Genomic DNA, 23765 nt, shown 5'->3' on the forward strand with positions numbered 1-23765 from the left:
TCACCCAGGCCCTCGTCACCAGTCGGCTGGACTACGGGAACGCCCTCTACGCCGGCACCGCCGCCAAACTCCAGAAGAAACTCCAACGGATACAGAACGCCTCAGCACGACTCATCCTGGACATCCCCCGACACAGCCACATCTCCGAACACCTGAGAGACCTGCACTGGCTCCCCGTCAACAAAAGAATCACGTTCCGACTCCTCACCCACGCACACAAGGCCCTCCACGACCTGGGCCCCAAGTTCCTCAACAGCCGCCTGACCTTCCACAAGCCCACCCGCCAGCTCCGCTCCGCCAGCCTCGCTCTCGCCACCATCCCCCGCATCCGCAGAGCCACCGCCGGAGGAAGATCCTTCTCCTACCTGGCAGCCAAGACATGGAACTCCCTCCCCATCCACCTCCGGACAACGCAAGACCATCTCGCCTTCAGGAAGCAACTCAAGACCTGGCTGTTCGAGCAGTAGCGTTCCCCCCCCCCAGCGCCTTGAGACCCTCCGGGTGAGCAGTGCGCTATACAAATGCCTTTGATTGATTGATTGATTGATAATGTAAAGCAGTACCATTGTTTAAATGCTTGTTCCCATGTGAAAGGAGAGAACTGTTGTGAGCCATGGGAAGATTTAGGAATGTATCAACTAATGTACAGAGTTACTAGTTATTGCCAGTGTCACATGGAGGAAGAGATGACTTCACACCTACCCTAAAAGAATCTGGAAATGTTGCAAACCTAATGGGCGTTCTGATTTTCATTGGATATTGTTCTTTTACAAAACGTGGTCCTAGTCAGTTGACCAATCAAACTGCACTGGACATTTCAAGTTAGGCAGAGACTTTTTAAACTTTTATCTTCTATTGTTAAATTGCCCCTGTTAAATTCTGTATTAACTTGGCCCATGCATGTTCCTGATGTGCAGCTCATGTTCCGAATTTTCCCCTGATGGTGTTCCTGATGAATTCTGCTGAATCTCAAGTGTTCTGCTGACAAACCTGAATTGTATGCTGATCCCAGGACAGGTATAAATAATTGCAATGTTATTTGTCCCCTTGCCTTATTTTAATTAATGTAGCATGCTGACACCTGTTTAATGTTGATTTTTAGTTAGTCTAATCTAACACAAGATAGATAATTTTTCCAACTGATTTTTGGCTTCTTTTTCTTTTTGCCCGCATGTGTTAGCCCGTTCTCACACTTGCTTGTCCTAATTTGCAATAGTAATAGGGATAACCATCCTCATAAAATCTGATGTATTTACCTAAATCATCATTGCTTGTGTGTATAATACTTCTGTTCAATGGTATTGATATTTAGTAGATTCAAATTGTTTTGCAGATTTGGTCAGCCTAAAGTTTTCATTTATCTATATAACCTAGTTTTACGCTCTATTTACGTGACTTTGGCTTTGTGGTTATAATAAAGCTTTGAAACTTTTCATTGATTGGAGTTTTGTTTTTCATGGCCAACTTGGTTACAGTGTTTAAATTTGTTGTTGTATTGATTGAATGTATTTGGTTTTACCACATTCTTCACAGGGTCCAAAGATCCCATCGACCTTGGTGGAAGCATTTTTGAATCCTGACCTGGAGGAGAAAACGTGCTCTCAATGGCAACAAAACGCTGGTCGGTTGCTGAATTGACAACTACTATGAAAAATATCAAACAATCTGGGTTGGCTGAGACAGAGTTGGGACACTGAGATCCTGCAATTCCCTGAAGGGGGGCTGTGAATATTTGCACATTCCATGCATAAACTCCTGAAATTCTTATTTTAATTCCTAATAAGGAGTACTTTGCACCGAAAGTAAAAGGGGGACAACACATTTGAGAAGCATGGCAAGGGTGATTATAAAACATCTGAGGGCAAGGGACACAGAAACACACAGAAGGAGAACTAAGACACTAATTGGTTACACAAGGTGGTATAGGCCGAGTTCTTTCATGCTGTGTTTTATTTAAAGGGTGGTAAATCTGGCGTTATCCGAGACCTTTTGATTATAGTAAAATTAAATGTATAAGATATTGCTAGGCCTCTGTATACGTTGAACTGCTGTTGTGCCATTCACATTTTTCTTTAGCTCACTATAGCATATGCATGGCACAATGGTTCAGCCCACTTTACCCATAAGCTAACTTCACTGTGAGTGACAGCATTTAGCTCTGGAACTCACCCGCACACAAAGGAGATCATTTCAGAGCCAGGTGCGTACTACTATCACAACGTGTGTTTTTGAGACCAAAATATATATATATATATTTTTAATATTGTGAGGAGCCAGGCAACTCCACCAAATGGTATGAAAAACACATGGCAAAACACATTGACAACGCCAAAAGACTTTGTCGATGCTTGTCTCGTTCGTTTGAGTTGTACACTGTGCACACAACACCAGACAATAAGATTCTAATCTATCCATGACTAAGGTAATGCAGTGTACTGAACAAAGAAAGCACATATCTAAATAACTAATGTGTCAACGTTGCCAAAATTTAAAATCAGTAAAGCAGATCTTGAAAAGAAAAATCTCCTCATCTAGTACTATAGACTCAGCAACTAACGAGGGAAGAGGAGCACTGTGTACAGCTAAAGAAGCAAGCTTTCGCAGAGATGTTTGGGTTTAATACGGTAACGCATGCAAATTTAAAGTTTGCACTTTAAAGCAGAAAAATTATAGACACGAAAACTGGAGTTTATTCCTATCATGTAAAAAATCAGAAGGACTTTAACAACGGGTCTCACACCACACAACATTTATACGGCATAAATATAACAAAGACATCTGGTGCCATCTAGTGGTATGACCATTTAAACGATCTCATCATTAATGATGACAAGCTTGCCTCCCTTGTTTAAGAGGGGAAGAATGGTTAACTGTACTCCGTATGTGTCGTTTTCAATAACAGAACTACAAATTAATGTTACCGTAGTAAAAGGTTCTCCTTCCTTTACTCCAGACACATGGGTTGTCTAAGTAACAGAATGTAGATTGCATAACTTCACCCAATCAACAAGCCGCCAACTCCAACACAGCAGGCTTTCTCTCTGTCTATAGACAGATGTGCAGGCCACGAGGGGATGATGGATACGTTTCTCTGTAGGAAGAGTGAACCAAGGTCTTCCAATACAAGCGTCAGCATTCACCACGCATATACTTACACTGTCGTAAGCGTGAAGAGTATCGGATTTTTTTTTTTTAGAAGGCCGGCAACTTTAGTAATAGTTACAACTCAAGGCAGAGAAAACAAAGGTTGAAAAAGTGAGCATTGGAACTAAAGTTTGGGATAAAAAAAAACTGCCATGTCATAGTATTCTGAAATACTAGAAACCCTGAAGCATTCTAAAATACAGATGTCACTAGGGCGCCCTATGCATCTCTTCCCCAACCCCTTCCTTGCAGGCAGGGACTCACTAAATGCTAAACCGGATACCACCGAGAGATCGCTCAACACTCCAAGCAAAGCACGAGGCCATTAAAAAAAAAAAAAAAAAACTCTAGTCTTCCTGCACTGTGAGCCCTCTCACTCGCATTATCTACTGGTCAAGCTATCCTGATGTCGATAGTTTGGGTCCATGGACGTCAATTCACCAAAACACCACGGGTAGCGGAAGTGACATCGCACGCCATTTTATATTTACTTTCACTCACACACACATGCTTACCCATACACACATACACACACACACACTCTATTTTACAGCAGCACACTCTCATCCGCAAGCATGCACACAAAGTAAATTTAAAAATGTTTTTTACTTACTTCAGTTATCAAGGAGGATCATATTCCAGCTAACTATACTTCATTTTTAATTACACTAATAGTGATTAATATAACATTATTCACTATTAGGGTGATACTGTAGCCTGTCCTTTCTCATTATCAATATGCTATTTGCACAAATTAAAAGCACTTTCCACACAGGATAACGTAGATTTAATCTCCCCAATGACTGCCAAAATATTAATAATGACAAGTGAATGAGGGCTGGACACCCAGCATCACATCTATATTGTATAATAATGTACTTGTGAGAAAGTGCCTCTTTTGACATGGTTAGCCCCCCTCCACACCTTTTGTTTGGTATTTGATGTGGTTTCAGGGTTGTTAGTGCCCAGGGCCGCTGCTAACCAGGGGCCAGATGTACCAAAGGATTTTACCCATTCTGTGTCTATGGGAAAAAAGCTTTCGTACATATGGCCCCAGGTTCCCTGAGCCAGATCTCTTTCTCAAAACTGTTGTGATACATTGGCACAATTGGCAACACCTTTAGCTGCTACTATAAATCCCTAATAAATGTTACTTAGGTACCCAGGGCATGGGGTACTAAGGGTAGGCCCATGAGGGCAGCAGCACAGTTTGTGGCACCCTCACAGACCATGCATCCAAGTGCTCCTAGCCTTGCCATTGCAGGCTGAGTGTCTTGGTGCAATCCTAAAATGCAAAACTGACATGGCACACAGCCTGGGTCACCTGTCCACTACACACTGCATGCAATATAGGTAAGTCACCCCTCTGGCATGTCTTTCAGCCCTAAGCCATGCTGTAGTATAATGCATGTGTGGGCATAGATGCATGAGCAATATGCCCCTACTATGTCCTTGCCAAATCTGGGGCATAGTAAGTGAACAGAGCAGCAATTGTACATGCATGCACTGGCCAGTAAGAATTTCACAGCTACATGATGGCCACTCTAAACTCTGGGTTGTTTGGTATCAAACAACTCAGAACAATAAATCCAAATTGGTACCAGTATTGGATTTATTGCAAAATGTACCCAGGGGCCACCTTAGAGGTGACCGTTGCAAAAGCTAACTAACCCTAGCATGGTTGCCGGCCGGTCACAACCAGCCTGCACCACTAGACAAGATTCTGGAACCCTGGGGGGGGGGGGGAAGAGCCTTTGCTCTTTGGGTCCAGAACACAAAGCCCTACCTGGGAAGAGGTCTTACACCTTTTCCCCTAGTAATGTGCACAGCCCAGCCTATGAGCTTCAAAGAGCTTACCGCCCTTGAAACTCGACCCCCAGCCCTGCTGCTATCAGCAGATGTTCGTCCAATTGCAAACCCCCACTTTTGGCAGGAGCAATGGCAAGAAAATGCACAAAGGACAGGAGGAGTGGCCACCTCCAGCTTGCACCACTCCTAAGGTGTTGCATGTGAGGTGACCTATCCATTTCATATTCCTCTATCTTGCATGGTAGGAAAATAGCCTATCAGGGATAGGGAAGTGACCTCTGCCCACAGGAAGCGGTCACATAGTGGCTGTAGCCACCCTAAGGTAAATGACCCATTGGTCACTACTAGGAACACCCCTAAATGCCCAATAAATGCAATATTTAGTCGCCACCCCTACACCTACAGATCAAATTCAGAGGACACAAGAAGGCCAGCAACAAAGGAGACCCAAGGCTCGAGAACTGAAGTACTGCTTCACCAAGAAAAAGGAGCCCTGCCTGCTGCACCCAAGACTTGACAATTGATGCTCAGGGGTTGTTCGGACATTGGATAGACTTTACAAAACCCCAGAGGACCTCCACCCTTCTGAAAATGGCCAAGGACCTCCCTCCAGAGTGAAGGCATCACGTCCTGCAACAAAGAGGCAAAGGCCTGTGAAGTCCAGTTCACTGACCAGTCGCTGACCAAGGAACTGGACACAGCAACCATACCAAATTCCACCTGACGGACCCGGCGGACAAACTCTACAAGTGTGCCAAGTTTGGTGGCACTGCGACCCCCAGTGGCTGAACTGTGCAATAGCCAGGGGTACTGGACCCCCAACGTCGGCACCAAGTCCACTCTGGACTCCCTGAGGACCAGAAGCAAGCTCCAGTTGATGGACTTCAGGACACGCAAGAACCACACGCCAGTGTGGCCCAGTTGACCTGCAATCCACTCTCAAAGTGGAATACCTCCTGGTAACAAGGGCGCCACTGCGCACAGCTCTTGGCTCACCTATCTGCTCTGCACTTGGCCTCCCTGGCCCCTGCACCAGAGAACCAGCTGTGCTCTAAGGGGCACCCAAACCTTGTGACTTCTACACTCCAAGGGGACCCACCGGACTTACCTTGAAGTCCGCCTGTGCAGTGCTTTTCCAAGTGGTCCCCCGCAGTGGTCCTGCACCAGCTCCAAGGACTTTCAGCAACTGCTCCCGCTGGAACTGGGAGCTGCCCGAACTTCTCCATCTGGTCCACAGTACATCTCGATGACCACTGACTTCTATAGTGCATAATTACGCACAGAAACAAGACAGTTTCTAAACTTTCAAAAATCATAACTTAGAAAGTACCCAATTTTGATGATCTTGGTGAAATCTGAAGTATTTTTGTAAACTGGTCTTGAGTTATTCCTTTGAGTGTGTTTCCATATTTATTCATCCTGTGAGTACAACAAATGCTTAGCACTTCTCCAAGATTGGCCTAACTGCTCGACCAAGCTACCATAAAAATTAAAGCATTAGGTGGGCTAGTTTGTAACTCTGTAAACCAAGGAGGGGTTGCTTGGTCTCTACACACTGCACATCATTTTTGTACACTACATAGAGAGCCAGCATCCTACAGTACTAAAATAACAAACCACCTGTATTTAGTATACTTTCAAATCATCTTCTACAACAGCTTAGGAAAAGTGGTGTAACTATTATGCTGGTGGTGGCTGGCACCCCTAGTGCGTAACGGACTGTGTGCATGAAATGGTTTTGGGAGGCCTGGAACATTTTACTGCCTGCCTGGGGTTATTAATGTGTAGGGGAGAGAGGCTAATTGGGTTATCCAATTTGCTGACAGTTATTCCATGCACATGTTCATACACACCACATGAAAAAGTGTTATTTTCATCTCTAAACAAGTTGGATTTTTTAAATCCATTAAAGGGCAGCTAACACAATTGGATGGAAACATCAAATAACTATAGGAACACCGCATCCCTGCGAATATAGGTACACAGCTGACTGAAATTAATAAACATGCCCACCTTTTATGAGTCCACAGACACTGAGGTAACAATTCTGGGCAAGCACACTCTGGCTTATTAATAAAGGGAGGTAAAGAGATCAGGGAGAACTCTTGCCTGAGTACTGAAGAAAAACTCCGGACAAACCAACATACCTCAAATCCCTAACCCAGATGGAGCAAGGGACATTACCAGTAGTGACATTCTGAATACTTTTATTGAATTCTATTAACATCTCTACAGTTTAAAACAAGCTTCCCGCCGCATGCTCTTAAACACTAACTTAGACCAAGTTGCATTGGAACGGATAGATGATAATTGGATCCCTTTACTGGAGCCATTCACCAGAAGGGAGATTAAAAATACTATTGACAGCCTGGCAATTGGCAGGGCTCTAGGATTTGGCAGTCATGCTATTCAGTTATACAAACAATTCAAGGATGTTCTGGCTCCCCTACTTGTTGGCCTGTTTTAAAGAGGACCTTGCTACAGTCATCCTCTGGTCCTCTCCACCAGGCAGACTATTTTAACGCTAATGCTCATGCCAGGTACTAACAGCCTGTTTGTTATATAGGCCACTGTGGACTGTACGTCGTCTCCTACGGGACTGAACACCCAGCTGATCATCTCCCTTACTGAAAACCCTTCAACGGCCAAGATGCACTTCCAAGAGGGGATGGAAGCAGTCGCCGCCTGGATGAAGGAGAGCTGCTTTAAGCTTTACCCTGACAAGACCGAGATCCTCATCCTGAGACCATCCTCCTCAGCCTGGGATGACTTCTGGTGGCCCTCAACACTTGGCAGCCCTCCCTTTCCCACTTCCACAGACCACGCATGAAACCTCGGCAACGTCCTCGACTCAGCACTTACAATGACAAGACTGGTCAACTCCGTTGCCTCCACCTGCTTCCACACCCTCCGACTCCTAAGGAAGATTTCCAGATGGATCCCTAGCGACTGCCGCAAAATCGTGACACGCCCTGATCACAAGTAGACTTGATAACGGCAAGGCTCTCTATGCCGGAACCACAAAGAAGAACCTGAGTAAGCTATAACAAATCCAGAAAGCCGCCGCTAGACTCGTCCTGAACATCCCCCACGGAGAACACATCACAAGACACCTGAGAGACCTCCACTGGCTACCCGTCGAGAAGAGGATCAATTTCAAACTCCTTGTACACGCCTAAAGAGCCCTCCACAACCCTGGACCCAGCTACCTCAACCACTGCATCACCTAAACTCCCTGACAGATCTCTACGCTCCTCTCAGCAGTTGCTAGCTACCATACCTCGCATAAAGAAATCCTCGGCTGGAGGAAGATCATTCACCTCTACCTTGCGGCCAAATGTTGGAACACCTTACCTCTCCACCTCACGCAGTCGCCATCACTACCTCAATTCAGGAAGGACCTCAAGACCTGGCTCTTCTACTGAACCCTGAGGACATACCCCCACAGTGCATTGAGACCCTATGAGTGAGTAGCACGCTTTAAAAATGACTGATTGATTGACTGCCTCTATTACACACAGACAATAACATATGTAGTAATGTTGCGGGCTCTGAAAAGGTGGGTGCAGAAAAGGTCTTTGACTCTTTAAAGCTGTCATGCCAATTTGAAATTCTTTCGGGCTAGGCATGGATAATTAATTTCATGCTAGTATTAAACTGTTATATATATCTGACACCAGGAGGTACAAGCTAATGGTGTCTATCGGACTGCTTTTACATTTGCTTTGGCAAATGTCAGGAATTACTTTTGCTCCCACTACTTTTGACTACTGCCACAGAACCCACTGCATGCGGCTGAGGAAGCGCCATTTGTGCAAGGGTATCCCCTTCCCTGCTTGAACATTTTTCATAGCACTCTACTGAAATGATATAACGCTATGTGTTAAGAACAGTTAAACAAGCTTAAAGCTCTTGTGGATGTGATTTATCAATTTGATTCACAATTTTGCATCAAAATAAATTGGAATAAACATGCGCCTGTATAACACTGATGCCAGGTCACATCAGACTGTTCAAATTGCAGACTGAATTAACCTTTTTGTTACATTAGTATCCTAATTCACTGGGACACAGACAGGATCCTTACTGATAACTACCGTCTGTTGAATTACAATACCCCATCCATGGAGGGTAGCATGGATGTTTTCAAAATGGTGCTTGTGCCTAAATTTCTATACCTCTTTAATATCCCAATATGCCTCGAGAGGGCATTGTCTTTGAGGCTGCTCGTGCTACTGTCCTGGCTCATCTGTGGGAGTGACAGATCCTTACATGTTCATTTACGAAGGGCAGATTGTCTGTATCAGTTCTTGAAAGAAACTAGTTCACAATCTATTAGTATCACTCTCTTCAACATACTCCACATATTCTCACTGAGAACGATCCGTTAGACTCAGGGACACTGGAAGCTGCTCTGTCTGTGCACTGTTTGGCCATGGTTCAAAAAGAACAGAAGAGGCAGATTCAAAACATTTGTAATCTCCTTCTATGCTGCTGTAGGTAATCTGATTATCCCTCTGACGAAGGAGAAGCTAGTTGTGAATAACTTAACTGACAGGGGATTCACACTCATGTGCTATGTATTCCGGGAAAGCAAATCTGTAATTTCTGCCATTTCGTTGAGGGCCATTTCACAACATTACTGATAACGCTTATCCCTCAGATTGAGACATAATCTGTGTGCACGATACCCTACATTCCTGGATGAACCTCCACAATTCACTCCCCTCACAGCTATCTTTGGTTCCTCTACCATTTGCATTTGGGGTTGCAGACCTTACATACTTTTCACCTCCAATGATCTTGTGTCCCTACAGTCAGGGCTGCATGGACCAAAGACCTGGTGACCACATTAAGTGATGACAGCCACAATCCTCATTTGTCTCCCTAAATCACAGTTATAAACTTCTGCATTTCAAATTTCTGACACTTCTGTATGACACCCCTGCATGCCTCCATAAATTTAACAATCGCTCTGTCACCACCAGTCCTACAAGTACATATGATCCAGCTAACGTCTTACTTGTCATGATGATGCCCAGGCATTTATGAGATCTGGAATGATTTATTTGATTCTACTACACATCTCATATCAATACATCTTGATCCAGCCCCTCTGGTGGCACTACTGGGGAATGTGATGGATGCCCCAAAACACTATCACAGAATAACATCTGAATTGCTCCTTCTAGTGAAGAGTTGTGTACTGATGTCTTGGTTGATGGACTCCATTCCCAGGAATGCTGAATGACTAAAAGACGCTACTTACTGTAACAATAAATTCAAAATATATGCCTTACTTCAACTTCGCAGGGGCTGAGTGATTACTTACAGCCAGGTTTGGACTCATCATCCTACGATAAGCCAACATCGAACTCACTGTTGACCGATTAAAAGTCAAGTATCCCGTCAGACCTGATATCTGAGCCTCATATCCAGGATTGTGATTGTCCCTTACAGGATCTTCTGCCTTACACTATGCGCAGTACTTTTTTGTGACAACTCTCGCCAAACTAATTTCAGGGCTGTTACTAGTGTTTCTATACATCATACACCTTGTGCATTGTACTTTTTTTTTTTTAACACAATTTAAAAAAATACAACTTTGAAATATATATTTTAGGTCCAGAAACGGCCAGGAAGCAAATGAGGAATATAAAAGTATGCACAAACCTGAGAGGTCGGGGTGGGAAGGGAAAGAACCAGATAAAGTAGTTTAGCAATCCAAATTTAGATATTTAGGAATAATGGGGGGAAAGACCAGACAGCCCTTTAAAAACAGGGAAGGGAGCTAAAAACAGGCTAAAAGAGAAGAAATACCATTCCGCAAAAACACATGGTGGCCAAGGCCTTCAAAATCTTCACAGACGTTACGACGTGCCAGAATTACATTATGTTGTAAATGGTTACAGCAGGACAAAAAGGGAGCCTTGGTCTAAAAAGACCAGAAAAATTATATAACACATAAATGCAATACAGATTCTACGTCAGGAGAAGAGATGTCACAACTTTACCTCTTGGACAGAATGGGTTTAAAATGTTTCCTGCATTTTCTTAATGAAGAAAAAATTGCTAATTTGAAAACTTCCATACTAATCACAATATGCTCAACACTCACCTTAACAAATGTATAAAATAAGACACTATTTGATACCCTTAAAGAGAGCTGAGAAAAAGGTAACAGAACAGACCAATTGCATAGTAATATTATTGGACTAGACACACAAGGGAAATAGAACAAGATATTTAATTGCTACTAAGAACCACTCCAACGAAACACACAGGCAGGCATTCTTCTGAAAATTAGAGAGAAGTAGGAGGGGAAAAGAAACTGAACAAGAGGAAAGGAAATCGGTCTTTCAATCACCTCATGAAACCACATGCTCCACGTTGTGGAGGGAATTCTATTAGAAAGTGGTGCAGTTCTTCTACAGAGTGCCAGCCCAAATGGAACAGTGGGTGAAAGGCCTGGGAAACTGTTGGAGATGCTGTGGTCAAAACGGAAAGGAATTGACAGACTTATTTCTGGTCATGCTCCAAAATTGGGCTGTTCAGATCAAAGCTATGCCAAGAATCCAATAGAGAGTTGGGAAAAGATCTGCAGAATTATCCCTTTTCCTTTTTTTGTCGGACACTCTATGGAAATTTGACCTAACAAGCAATGAGAAATATTTCATAAGAATCCTCATCACTGATGCCAATAACTGTGGAACAATTGGCAGGAAATCATAAAAGACTCCCACAATTACTCTATGGACGTGGAAGGTAATGGACCAGAGCGAAATTGAGAGGATTGTTCACAGGATTCACCTAAATACTGGCCTGTTTACTGAATAGTGGCCTACATTCCCCTGCTCTTGAGCATGGAATGGCCGTCACTGCCTTTTTTCCGTAAAAACATTGAATAAACAATGAAAAAGGTTGTCTCTACACTAAGGAGAAGAGACACCTGTCCTGCTACCTCATGTAGAGAATCACTTATATACAGTGAAACGTCACTAGCCTTCTCCCCCTCCCCAATGCAAATTTTATTCCCAGTTGGTTCTCTCCTGTTATAAGATACTATAAGAGAAGTGGTTCTGTCACAGAGACTTGAGAAGCTAACATATCTGGTGGCCTGTGGGCTAAAGTGAAGTAAGGGTTACAATTTCGCTATACATTGCTTTGCCACTTTGTGTGAGAGTACCCGCCTCATCTGTAAAGCGGCAAGCCTGACTTTAGTATTACCCATGTACATTGTTTATATGTGCTGTTATGTTTTGTAGTCGGGTATATGTAAACAAAAAATCTAAATAATAAAAAATTCATAAAAGTATGTTTTTGTTTGTGATGAAACTCGGATACAAAAACAAGGATTTGCAGATGAGAACTGCAAGTCCATGCATGCTTGTATCATTGAGGAAGGATGGAATTCCACCTTTGAGTCCTCAGACTTCTGTGAGCTAACTCCGGATATCATTATTCTGAATGAGGGACAGGAAGCATCTACGAAATGCCAAAAACTTATTTTCAAATTAACCCACACACCCATGACCCATCTAGACCTTGAAAACTGATTTTGAAACGAAACAAAACAGCATAATATGCACGTACATACTATTTTATACCACAATGAAAAGAAATGACTAGGGCACACAGACACGTGGGTCTTTCTAGGTCATTGGCATTTGAAGGATATTCAATAACAAAAGACGTTTTCCGATAATCTGTTCACATCTATCTAAGTTAGAAGCACATTTGGAATGCAATTAAATATTCCACTGCATACAGTTGAGGAAGATGCACAAAGAGATTTCAGAGGACCCAGATGATATTGTATCAGAATGTGAAGAATAAATGGATCCTGTGGAATTGATATATACAACACAAACACTTCATGAAGTGGAAGTTTATTTAAAAAAAAACTGAAAGTGAAAACCTTTTCAACAGATGGGTAGATAAATGTACGATTTGTTGGCATTCTAAAATCCAGGGTAAATGTGTCAAATATAACTATGTTACATCAAGCATAATTTATCACCTATCAAAAATGCCTTGTGGAAAATCACTATAAATAAATACTAAAGACAACATCAGATTTAAAGAGAAAAGGCACAAAATACAGCTGAAAGTATAAGACTTCTAAAGAAGCAAATATATGGAAGTCATCAACATAAAAGAAAAAAACATATCCACCATCAGTTGCGGATGAAACAGTAACAGAATAAGTTGTTGAATAAATATACAAACTATGTGCAAAAAAGGGAGCACACTGCCTCACACTCCAGCAAAAAGTTAACCACAATGAGTCTTGGTAAATGCAGTCATATTCGTTATACATTAACAAAAGTAATCAAAGTATTTCACCTTAGTAGGTGCAGCAACTGCTGTATATCTCTGGACACGTTTCTGAGTTTCGCCCCGTCATCAGCAGAGAGCAGCATATTTTGTGGGGTTGCTTGAAATGCCTCCAAAAGTCTTCTCATGTTTATGTACCACTCTAGCGCACTGGTGCCACACCAAAGCTTGTCAGCCAGTTAGCCCAAGGGAGCCGTCATTCGACACATTCCAGCAAAAAGTTAGCCCCAATGCATTTTGGTAAATGCAGTCAGATTGATTATACATTAACAAAAGTAATCAAAGTCTTTCACCTTAGTAGGTGTAGCAAGTGCTGTGTATCTCTGGACACGTGTTTCTGTCTTTTTTGCACAAATACACAAACTACCTTAGCCATGGATGCAAAAGCAAACATTATTTGTTTGAACAGACTGAGGTATTTGTGGAGGACAGAGCAGAGAAATGGAGTAAGATCTTTTAATTTCCAATTACATATCAAGACCAGAGGCAAGGATTATGCTTTCTCTCTTTTCTTTATTTCAACAGCCTGAGCTCCAGTGATGGGTGGCTCTTCATGGCAGAGTTCAACTAGAGCCGATGGGTGTTTGAGTCCTCCAACCAGACGGTGGTGCTCAAGTGTGTGTGAACCTCAGAACTTTGTATGGTTGCGTCAGCTCCGCCTTGCGAATCCAGTGTGTTGCCGAAATAGGAGAATGTGGGTGCAATAGTAGATCTGTGCAGGAACACGCATACTGTAAAGACGTGTAGAGAGCATTTTTCAGTACAACCGTTCTACCTGTAGCACACAACACCTCCTTCTGGTGGCTTGTACCAAGATACCTTATTCCAGGACACAGGCAAAGGGAGAAGCCTCATATATTCAAAGGAGGATACTGTGTCCACTGATCTGGCTTACCATTTGAAACATACAGCTAAAGTAACGTTCTTCATTATCGGTTTGGAGGGATCCATTACCTGCACAACACGCAGAGAGCAAACGACTGGTTCCTCGCTGAGGATGGGGAAGAAACCATCCCTTGGACTAGGGTCTATCTGAGGAAGTTAGTCCCTCAGTTAAAAAGGGAAGTGACCAACGCACTAGTGGCTTTTAGAAAGCAACTCTTGCTGTTGGGCTTCTTTCTATCTCAAACTCCTTAGATCTTTATGGGGGGTTGGGGAAAAGAGACTTAGAGTTCCTTCTGGGATAAGCAGAATCCCAGGATCATATTTTTGCCAAGGCAAAAGTCAAAAGAAAAACAGTGAACTCTAGCATGGAGGACCTCTTTGGTAGGCTAAAGGAGCTCCTTCATGACACATTCCAAGTTGCCTCACATCAATCTAGACACCCTGGAATAGCCAGCAGAGGACAGGTCCAGAGATAATGTCACTCCAAATTCCACCCCACCACCAGTGAATAGCATACTGTCAGATGATGAGACAGACATAAATGGAGAATCCAATCAATGCAATATATGAACAAAGGCAGATAATGGCACCCTGCCCCCGATCAAAAGAAATGCAAGTCAGACGAGACAGCTCAACCTATTGTCAAGCAACCATCAAACATGTTCAATCCAGAGGATGTCTTAACATGTCCGCTCAGCAGAACGGACACTGGTGGACAAAACTGTGCATTATGTGACAAGTCACCAAAGAAGCTTTTGGACAAAGACCTCTATGATCAGCTGGAGGCAGAGTGCCCATGCCCTTCCTTTGAGGAGAAAGACATTATGACACCTGACATCGATGTAAAGATGGTAATATTTCTAACCAAATTTGGGATGCTCATGCCAAGATAAACTGTTTGCCATTGCCGGGCCTTTATCCAAGATATCAGACATGGTAGAAGAAGCCAAAGAATCTAGTTCACTGATCTCCCAGGATATATTGTCAGGTTGGGCCCATCCTTCTAGGAAATCCGAAATATGCCATTTCAACCGACAGGTGGAGGTCGATCCTTCTAAGGGTCAACCCGAAGTTAGGAGCTCACCACAGCAGAAGCTGGCTCAGTGGCCTCTAGTGCCCTTTTGGGGAACCGTTCTTGAAAGAGCCGGAGAAGTTGTTTCAACTTTTTGCCTCACAAGAAAAGGCTCAGGCTTCAATTAAGAACATTTTAGCCTCTGTGTTTTAAGGGGCTTGGTGAGACAGAAGGCGATCGACCAGCCAGACAGCACACCATGTCTCTGAAGGGGGAAATATATCCAGAAGAGGACAGTGGCAGGACCAAATACAAATCAGCAGATTTTTTCGATCAAGAGGGGCAGATAGAGCCAACGATGCAAGACTGTCCTGCAGAGGGACCAGCAATCCCACTGTTGGATAGTCTGGTAAATTTGATCTATTCTTCCCTTCGACCAGGCTGTGCTCAGGCAGATGTTAAATAAGATATCCCAGATCACACAAGAACTGAGGAGAGATCTACTGAAGATCTCTCTCCTCCAGCTGGCCAGGTTTGTAAGTGCTTGGTCCCCGGTGCCCTTTAATGGCTAAGTGCAGCACATCTCAGGAAAAGAATGACAGAGCCACTTATCCAACAGGGCCAGAGAGATAATACAGGGGCGGCTCAACTACATGGCAGCATGGAATGGAAAAGCGATCTTTGGACCTCCCACAGTCATCGAATCGGACGCCAACAGACTGGGCTGAGGGTCGAGATGTGGTGAGTTAACTACAACTGCTCAGTGGTCAGGAGAAGTATTGAGGTTGCATATCAACTTCCTGGAGATCCTAGCTGGCTGACTGGCAGATCCCTCCTGGGCCAGGTACAAAGTAAAATGTTGTGTCCTTCTGAAGATGGACAACATCTCCAAGGCAGGTACATAAATCACTTAGGAGTAACCAGATCAAAGCTTTTGATGGAATTGTCGAGGATATTTGGCACTTCTGCCATTCAGCAGTAACAGCAGAGTAAGTACCTGCCAGGGAGAAGGGAACCTTTACAAGCATTGCTGTTTTACAGTTAAAAAAATTATTACATTAAAAAAATACAACATTACATACAATTAAAATGACACGTGTCAAATTTGCTAAGTGCCCTCTGAGGATAGAAACAGGAACTGAAACTGAAAATCTAGCCTTCGACAGAAAAATTAAAGTCTCCATAAATGCCTACATTTTGGATAGTAAAGAGTGGGGAGGGCAATATTTCTGGCAGCTGATGGGATTTAGCAGAAGAAGGTGTACAATGCAAACAAGAATAGTCAATGCACACAACTTAAGTGCTCGAACTCACACTGTCAATCTTAACCACCCACTGAGAGTGCTACTTTTACTGGTTAGAAAGCAAGCCCTTACATAAGTTCAACCAAAAGTATGTCACTTTTTTGCACACAGTATTCGAACTAGTGGGCTATTATTTTCCATCATAAAAAAAGTAAAATATAGAAATAAAATGTTTATATTGTGCACTACAAACAGTAGGTAAGACAAGGGCACAAATGTATCTACATTCTTACCCAGTGGGGACACTTTTTTGCAACCTTTTGTAGCGATAACCCGGTGGTTGTTTTTTACATGCTCTAAGTGAAAGGAGTCCGGAAGCTTTGGCAGTGAGCTGTAGGCATGCACACACTGATCTGAAAATCAGACAAGAAACACATAAAATTTAAAAAAAGTGTAGTAAATACATTGCAATCCTTTCCTTGAAAACTAAATACGCTCCAGTATTATTAACATTACTAAGTCAACACATTAGCCATATGATTAAAAATGCTGGTTGTTATCCCGTCCGTTTTTCCAATTTCCTGCATCCGAGGATGTTCGGTTTCCAGAAAGCCTGCGTGCCTGCGTTTTGGTTTTACTCTGGTGTAGACTATGCAGTGTGCTCTGAATGGTCAGTGGTATTTCCTTGAGTACAATTTTTTTTCCTGCTCTTAATTTTACATACGATCTATTTTATTGTTTCACTATGACGAGCAAAATCACAGGATGATGTAACGACATGTTCACTTTTCCCCCAATGTTCCTCATTCCTACTAGGAATGGCACACACGTGTAGGCAGCAGTTTCACTTATAGGGTTGGTTATGAGGAAAACTCAAACATCAGAAGGCTGCCTTCACCTGGTGGGATCGGGGGGGAAATGACTCTGTTGATACCAGTGTGAGGGCTTCTGACTGTATAAACTGCAGGAACACCTCCAGGATGCATCAAGCTGTGTGACATACAATATTTTTCCTATACTTGCACATGTGCAGCTTTCATTATATTTATCATTGCTCATTTAGATCGATTTGTAATTGGGGTTTGTATGTAATGTCGTAGGGAAGAATATCTGTTCTATATATTACAATTTTTCTCTTCCTCAAGTCTGTCAACGGTAGGAGATGGTGGGGGTGAGAATCTGATTGTTCAAAATATTCTCAGAGGAGAATTAATCACTCACAGAAGAGTTACTCACTCACTGAACTATGGGAATGCCCTCTGCCGTGGTAGCTCGCCTGGAGAGCCCCTCTGAAGCAATCTACCACAATAAGTCTTTTGTCTTCATACACCATAATGCCTTGCCCACTTTTGACAATACGTTTCCAACATGTGTCTGCCACGTGCTTCTTCCTGCCTCCAACAGCGCACCTGTCTGTTTTATGTTCTGTTTTATAGATTGCAAATATCTGACACTTTCCTTCGCTTGGGGCTTATTAGAGACTGTTGCCTCGAATGAGACACCTTTCTTACTGTCTGGATGGACTCACTGGCGCCATAAGTTTAAACACAACCCCATTATCATTTGTGTGATCTTGAAAGGATCAGATACCACCACCCAGTCACTCTTCCCTCCGGAACCTGGAATATGGGAAACCCACATTTTCTGGCAGTATCACACACTTCTATTGTTAATTGGTAAACAGATTTTTCAATAATGCCATTGCTCTATGACCCCCTGTTTCCACAATAGTGTACAACTGCTGGCCTACCGCATACTGTCCTAGTACTTTTCAGAAGTCACTAGTGGTTACTCCATTAGGACCCTTAGAGTTGCCTAGAAAAACCTGTGGTTGTTGCAGTAGGTTACACTCCTTGGTTTTGGGTAACTACAATAAATTCTTGAGAAATCTACGACTGCCAGCCCCCAAACAAATTGCATTAAGGTCTAGATTTGTTTAAGATTCTCTGCAGGGGCAAGAACTAGAAGAGTTAAGCTTAAGTAAAGTACACCCGAGAAAAAGGGGTATCTAAGAAATTTGGCTCCTGCAACATGCTGGATTAATTTGGATTCATGAGTCCCAGATAAGTTCTACATACAATGTACTATATTTTTATGCTAGTTTCCATCTGTTTTAGTGTGCTATTGGATTAAATGTTACGTTTAAGAAGTCAATTTATTTTCTGTCACACCAGCTCAAAAACATTATTAGATAATACTGATCTAAATCAAGTAACAGATTTTTTTATGGGGCCCTTATAGGTTGAACAGAAGGACTTTAGGCGGATTCTAAGTGGCCTTTTATGCTAACAATATTATTTCATTTTGGATTCCCGCTTTCCTTTGGCAATCTTTTTAGTACATAGTCTTGAGATGCAAAACTAACCAATGTTGTAATCTCAAATACATTTTTGCCCGAGTGTATTACGGACGGGACTAAGAGTGTGCTTAATGCCAACTTAATTTGTCTTGGATCCACAACAAAAGCTGGCACTGATAAAAAAAATTTTAGCACTAAGTGAGGAATAAAATACAAATGCTTACTTTATGATAGGGATGTACTTCTTTCAACCCCTCGACTCTGCACACCCTTGAAAGTCCTAAACAGAATCAGCCCTACAGTTTATGACCAGCAATGAAGGAAATATACATGAGCTGAAGAGTCATCAATGTTTAGTTCATGAAATATTTTTTTTTTTTTAAAACACTTTGATGATCGGGTCTGGATTTGGCCAAGTACTACCATCAACTATCTCAATATTACGATTGCTAAAATGGGTCTGAATATGGGCCAACTCAAATTGAACCAAGAGTCAAGGTAGAAAATGAAAAATAGCCTTTAGCTAACATGGGTCTTGGAAGAAAGGCTGATATCGCAAAGATCTAACACTTCCAAATATATTGTGGGTGTTCTTAAAATGACCTGCATGAATCGCAAAAACATTCTGAAAGAAACAAAGCACTGTCAGTGACTTTATGGTTGTGGGATTCTCCAGCACAATGTCTACTTGGAAAGCATGCACGAACGCGCGGCCCCAGTGTCACTGCGGTTTGCTGATTTAGCATTACTTCTAGCAAAGCATCTTATTAGAAGTCAAAGGAAGACTCAAACAGCGCCTAGATGACCAGATAGGGTGAGGAGGTACAGAGTAGGGGGACTGGTAGAAAGTGATGCCCTTCAATGTGAGGAGCACCTTGTCCTCCACAAGAAGCCTATTTCCTTAGAATGGGATGCGGTATTGGGAGGATACAAGGCAAGCGAGGTGGAATCGGCTTGATAACTTCATAACTGGAGGTACACAGGGTCCAAAACAGAGGAGGTTGCACTAGTAATGCCGGACCAAAAGCAAGGCTCTTAGAACGTAGTAGATACCCTTCGCACCCCCTATTATAACTATCCTGCTCATGCCTAATTTAAGCATCTGACCGATGGAAGGCAGTGTTGGATATCACTTATCACTGCCCACTGCCTATACTCCTGCTCTCCCACTAATTGATACACACACTATCACCAGATAGGTGACATGACTAAGTGGGCTGGAGGTGGGGAGGAATGGTACCAAACATTTTGTTTTGTTCAATTAACAGTTTTGCAGAATGTGATAATCCTTATTTGGTTTTTCAAACCTTCTTTGCTGCTTGAACATTTTCACTCGTCACCCTCTGTCAAAATAGCTGTGCTCCGCATAATGACTGTTGGCCTTGTGAATGTGTATTAGTGTTTTGGAAAGCAGTCTTAGCTCTGCTCTTTGCTTTCCACACCCTCTGATTGCTACGTAAGATCTTCAATTGGCTCCCCACCAACACCAGGTGCTCTATCACAATGGCCCTCATCACCAGCCGCTTTGACTACGGAAAAGCCCTCTATGCCGGACTCATCACACACCTCACAAAAATACTTCAATTCATTCAGAACGCAGCAGCAAGCCTCATCCTCGCCTTCCCAAGGCGGGCCCACATACCCCTCAGGAACCTTCACTGGCTCCCTGTACACAAACAATGCCAGCCAACTTAAGCTGCTGACAGTCCCCTACAAGGCCCTACATAATCATGGACCAGCCTGCCTCAACCACGGACTGAACTTCCACCACCCCTCCAAACACCTGCGCTCTGCCTCCCTCCACCTCACCCACACATCCTGTATACACAGGAGCAACTACAGAGGTCGCACCTTCTCTTACCTGACAGTTAAATCCTGCAACAGTTTCCCTATCCACCCAAGGACCTCTCCCTCTGTCCAGGATTTAAGAAAGCAGCTTAAGACCTGGCTCTTTGACTGAGCTCTGGATACCCTCACTGGTGATAAGTGCACTCTACAAATTCATTATTGATTGACTGATTGATTACTGGCTGGAGGATAAAAACGATATTAGAAGATAAAATTGTATGAGCTTTATTTGCAGAATCCTCATAACTGCCATCAAAATTTGGTGTCTTCATTTAGGCAAATCATGTTGTTGAAGACTAGTTGCAGGAACTGCGACAACCCAGTGCCCTCTATGCATCATTAAGGAACTCTGTATATAATATATAGTCATCTAAATAACTTACCAAATAATTCTATAATCAGCAAATTAGATCCACCAAGGGATCAGCACTTACCAAAATCATCGAAAACAGCATAAATAAGGCCAAGTAAATATTTTCCAATGTGAAGGACTTGACCTCACTCACTCACTGGCAGCTCTACGAAAATCACCCCATCTCAGGACCGCTGTGCTTAGCAATCACACTACTTGAGCTACAAGATCAGCAACATCTACAAAAACTTTGCCCCAAGCTGGAACTATCCACCCTTGCAGCCTGCCTGCCCAGAGAGATGAGCCACAACGCTGCCCCCCCCCCCCCCCACACACAACCTCACTGTTATACCAGACAGCCTTAGGGTGCTCTTCCCCCAACTTTTTGCATTCCTCAGTCCATTTTTCAGAATTTCTTTTTGCTGGTTTAAGGACACTGCACACTTTACTACTGCTGACCAGAACTAAAGTGCTTGTGCTCTCTCCCCTAACCATGGTATCATTGACTTAAACCCAATTGGCATATTTAATTTAAATGTAGGTCCCTAGTAAAGTGCACTAGCTGTGCCCAGGGCCTGTAAATTAAACGCTCCTAGTGGGCCCGCAGCACTGATTGTGCCACCCACATAAGTAGCCCCTTAAACATGTCTCAGCTCTGCTATTGCTAGGCCTGTGTGTACAGTTTCACTGCCACTTCGACGTGGCATTTAAAACTACTTGCTAAGCCTTAAATTCCTCTTTTCTTTCATATAAGTCACCCCTAAGACAGGCCCTAGGTAACCCATAGGGCAAGGTGCTATGTAAATAAAAGGAAGGACATGTACCTATATGTTTGATATGTTCTGGTAGTGAAAAAACGCCATAGTCGTTTTTCACTATTGCGAAGCCTGCCCCTCTCATAGGCCAATATAAGAGGTTCCCTATATGCTTTTAAGTGTTAATTTCTGATCTGAGAGGAATAAACTTGTCATATTTGGTATGGTGAAATGGTAGTAAGAAATCCTACTTACTGGAGAAGGGAATTTTACATTACTATTTCAGAAATGCCATTTCTAGGAAGTAGGCATTTCCCTGCACTTACTGCCATCTGTGCCTTATGGCCCGTCTCCAATTCATGTCTGGTCTGTGCTGGTTGACAGCTCCCCTTGTGCATTCCACCCAGACAGCCATAAACACAGGACACTCAGCTGCACTCATCTGCATACAGATGAGTTTCCCTGGGCAGAAAGAGTGAAGGGGCTCTCTCTTACATTTCAAAGGCCAGTGGTCTGCCCTCACACAAAGGACTGATAACCCCCCACAGGGCTGTGTTGAAAGGGGAACTTGTGCACTTCAAAACCACACTTTGAAGTTTCCTCCACTTCAAAACCACTCTTTGAAGTTTACTCCACTTCAAAGGCACTTTTGGGTATATATACGCACTGGGTCTATGAACCCACCAAATCAGGCTCTTCTGGATCTACACATAGACTCTGACAGGAGGACGGCTGAGCTGCCCAAAGGACTAATCTTGTCTGTTTTTCCAGAAGAACTGCTCTCCTGCTGGTTGCTCTGCTGCCTGCTGCTCCTCGACTCTGCTAGAATGACTGTGCTTTCCTCCACAAGTGCTCTGCAAGGGCTTGGATTGAGCTTGCCTCCTGTTCTGAAGTCTCAGGGCCAACAAAGACTTCATCTACTTGCCTCTAGCTAGTCCACCGACTTCTAAGTAACTACAGAACCGGTGCCACTGTCCGACGCCATGGCGCTGCCTTGCTCCGTGGTCCTCGCTGAGCGCAACAACCGCAACCTACAATGCAAGCACAACATCGCTGCAGTTCTGCTGAAGTCCTGTGGCGTGATCGAGACACTGCGAAGTTGATGCACCGTGTTTTGACCTGCTGGACTCATCGACCCCGCAGGGTCATAGGGAACCAAAGCCTCGGCACGATGCTGCATTACCTCCCCTGCATCCGGACCTAACCAACGCATTACCTCCCATGCTTGGCAGTGAGAACCCAATGCCTCACGTCCCCGGCTGCAGTAAGAAAACAACATCGCACTGGCCCCAGCGACACCTCACCTCCCAACTCTGTGCAACATCTTTTTTCCTCATTTTCCAAAGGTACTGCGCCTGAGGCCCGTGCGACTCCGTGACCGGCCCGCGTGACTCCGTGAGTGGCATCTGACTGTTGGGAACGACTCCGTCAAGCTGTTGTATTTATTTTTTAAACAAAAACATACACCTTCGTTGTACAGTAGCACATAGAGAAGGAGGCAGACAACATTCGCCTCCCGCCCCCACCTCAACTGGATAAGAGGACATCTCCAAATTCCCACAATCTATATCCCCTCATTTACCCCCGCAAGTACCCCAGGATCTTCATTCTCACTATCTGAGGATGTTAGGGTCGAGTCTGGATCCATGAATATTGCACAAATCTCTTGCCAATCAGCTATGTCATCAGAGGCCTTATCATCATGCCGATTTTTTTTTCATATGCATTTCTTCTGCTACCGCCCATTCCATAGTATTCACTCTCCAGCGGTTATAGTCTGGGCCCTTACGGCCCATCCACATTATGGCAACCCTGCATTTAGCTAACACCAAAGAGAGATGCAAGAATTTATATTCCATCTTTCTACGCTTTGGATGGGGTATATTACCAAGGAGACAGTTTTGGAGCATCTGATCAAACTTCAAACCCACCACCCTTTGTATTTCTGTAGTCACTTGTGCCCAGAAGTCCCATACTGCTCTGCAGTGCCAAGCTAGATGCATAAAGTCTGCCGCCCCATCACCACACCTTGGGGCCCCATTACCACACCTTGGGCCAGCATCAGATCGAGCAGCAGAAA

General features: G+C 43.5%; 1 protein-coding gene across 1 annotated transcript in view; it reads right to left on the reverse strand.

Moving 5' to 3' along the window:
• Positions 1-23765, reverse strand: part of SETDB2 (SET domain bifurcated histone lysine methyltransferase 2) — a 1110478-nt gene that overhangs the window by 795914 nt on the left and 290799 nt on the right. The window contains exon 7 of the mRNA XM_069203525.1: positions 16725-16844. Within this exon, the coding sequence (XP_069059626.1) occupies positions 16725-16844 (120 nt within the window). The remainder of the gene's footprint in view (positions 1-16724; positions 16845-23765) is intronic.

This window comes from Pleurodeles waltl, chromosome 8 (genome assembly GCF_031143425.1).
Source record: "Pleurodeles waltl isolate 20211129_DDA chromosome 8, aPleWal1.hap1.20221129, whole genome shotgun sequence".
Lineage (NCBI taxonomy): Eukaryota > Metazoa > Chordata > Amphibia > Caudata > Salamandridae > Pleurodeles > Pleurodeles waltl.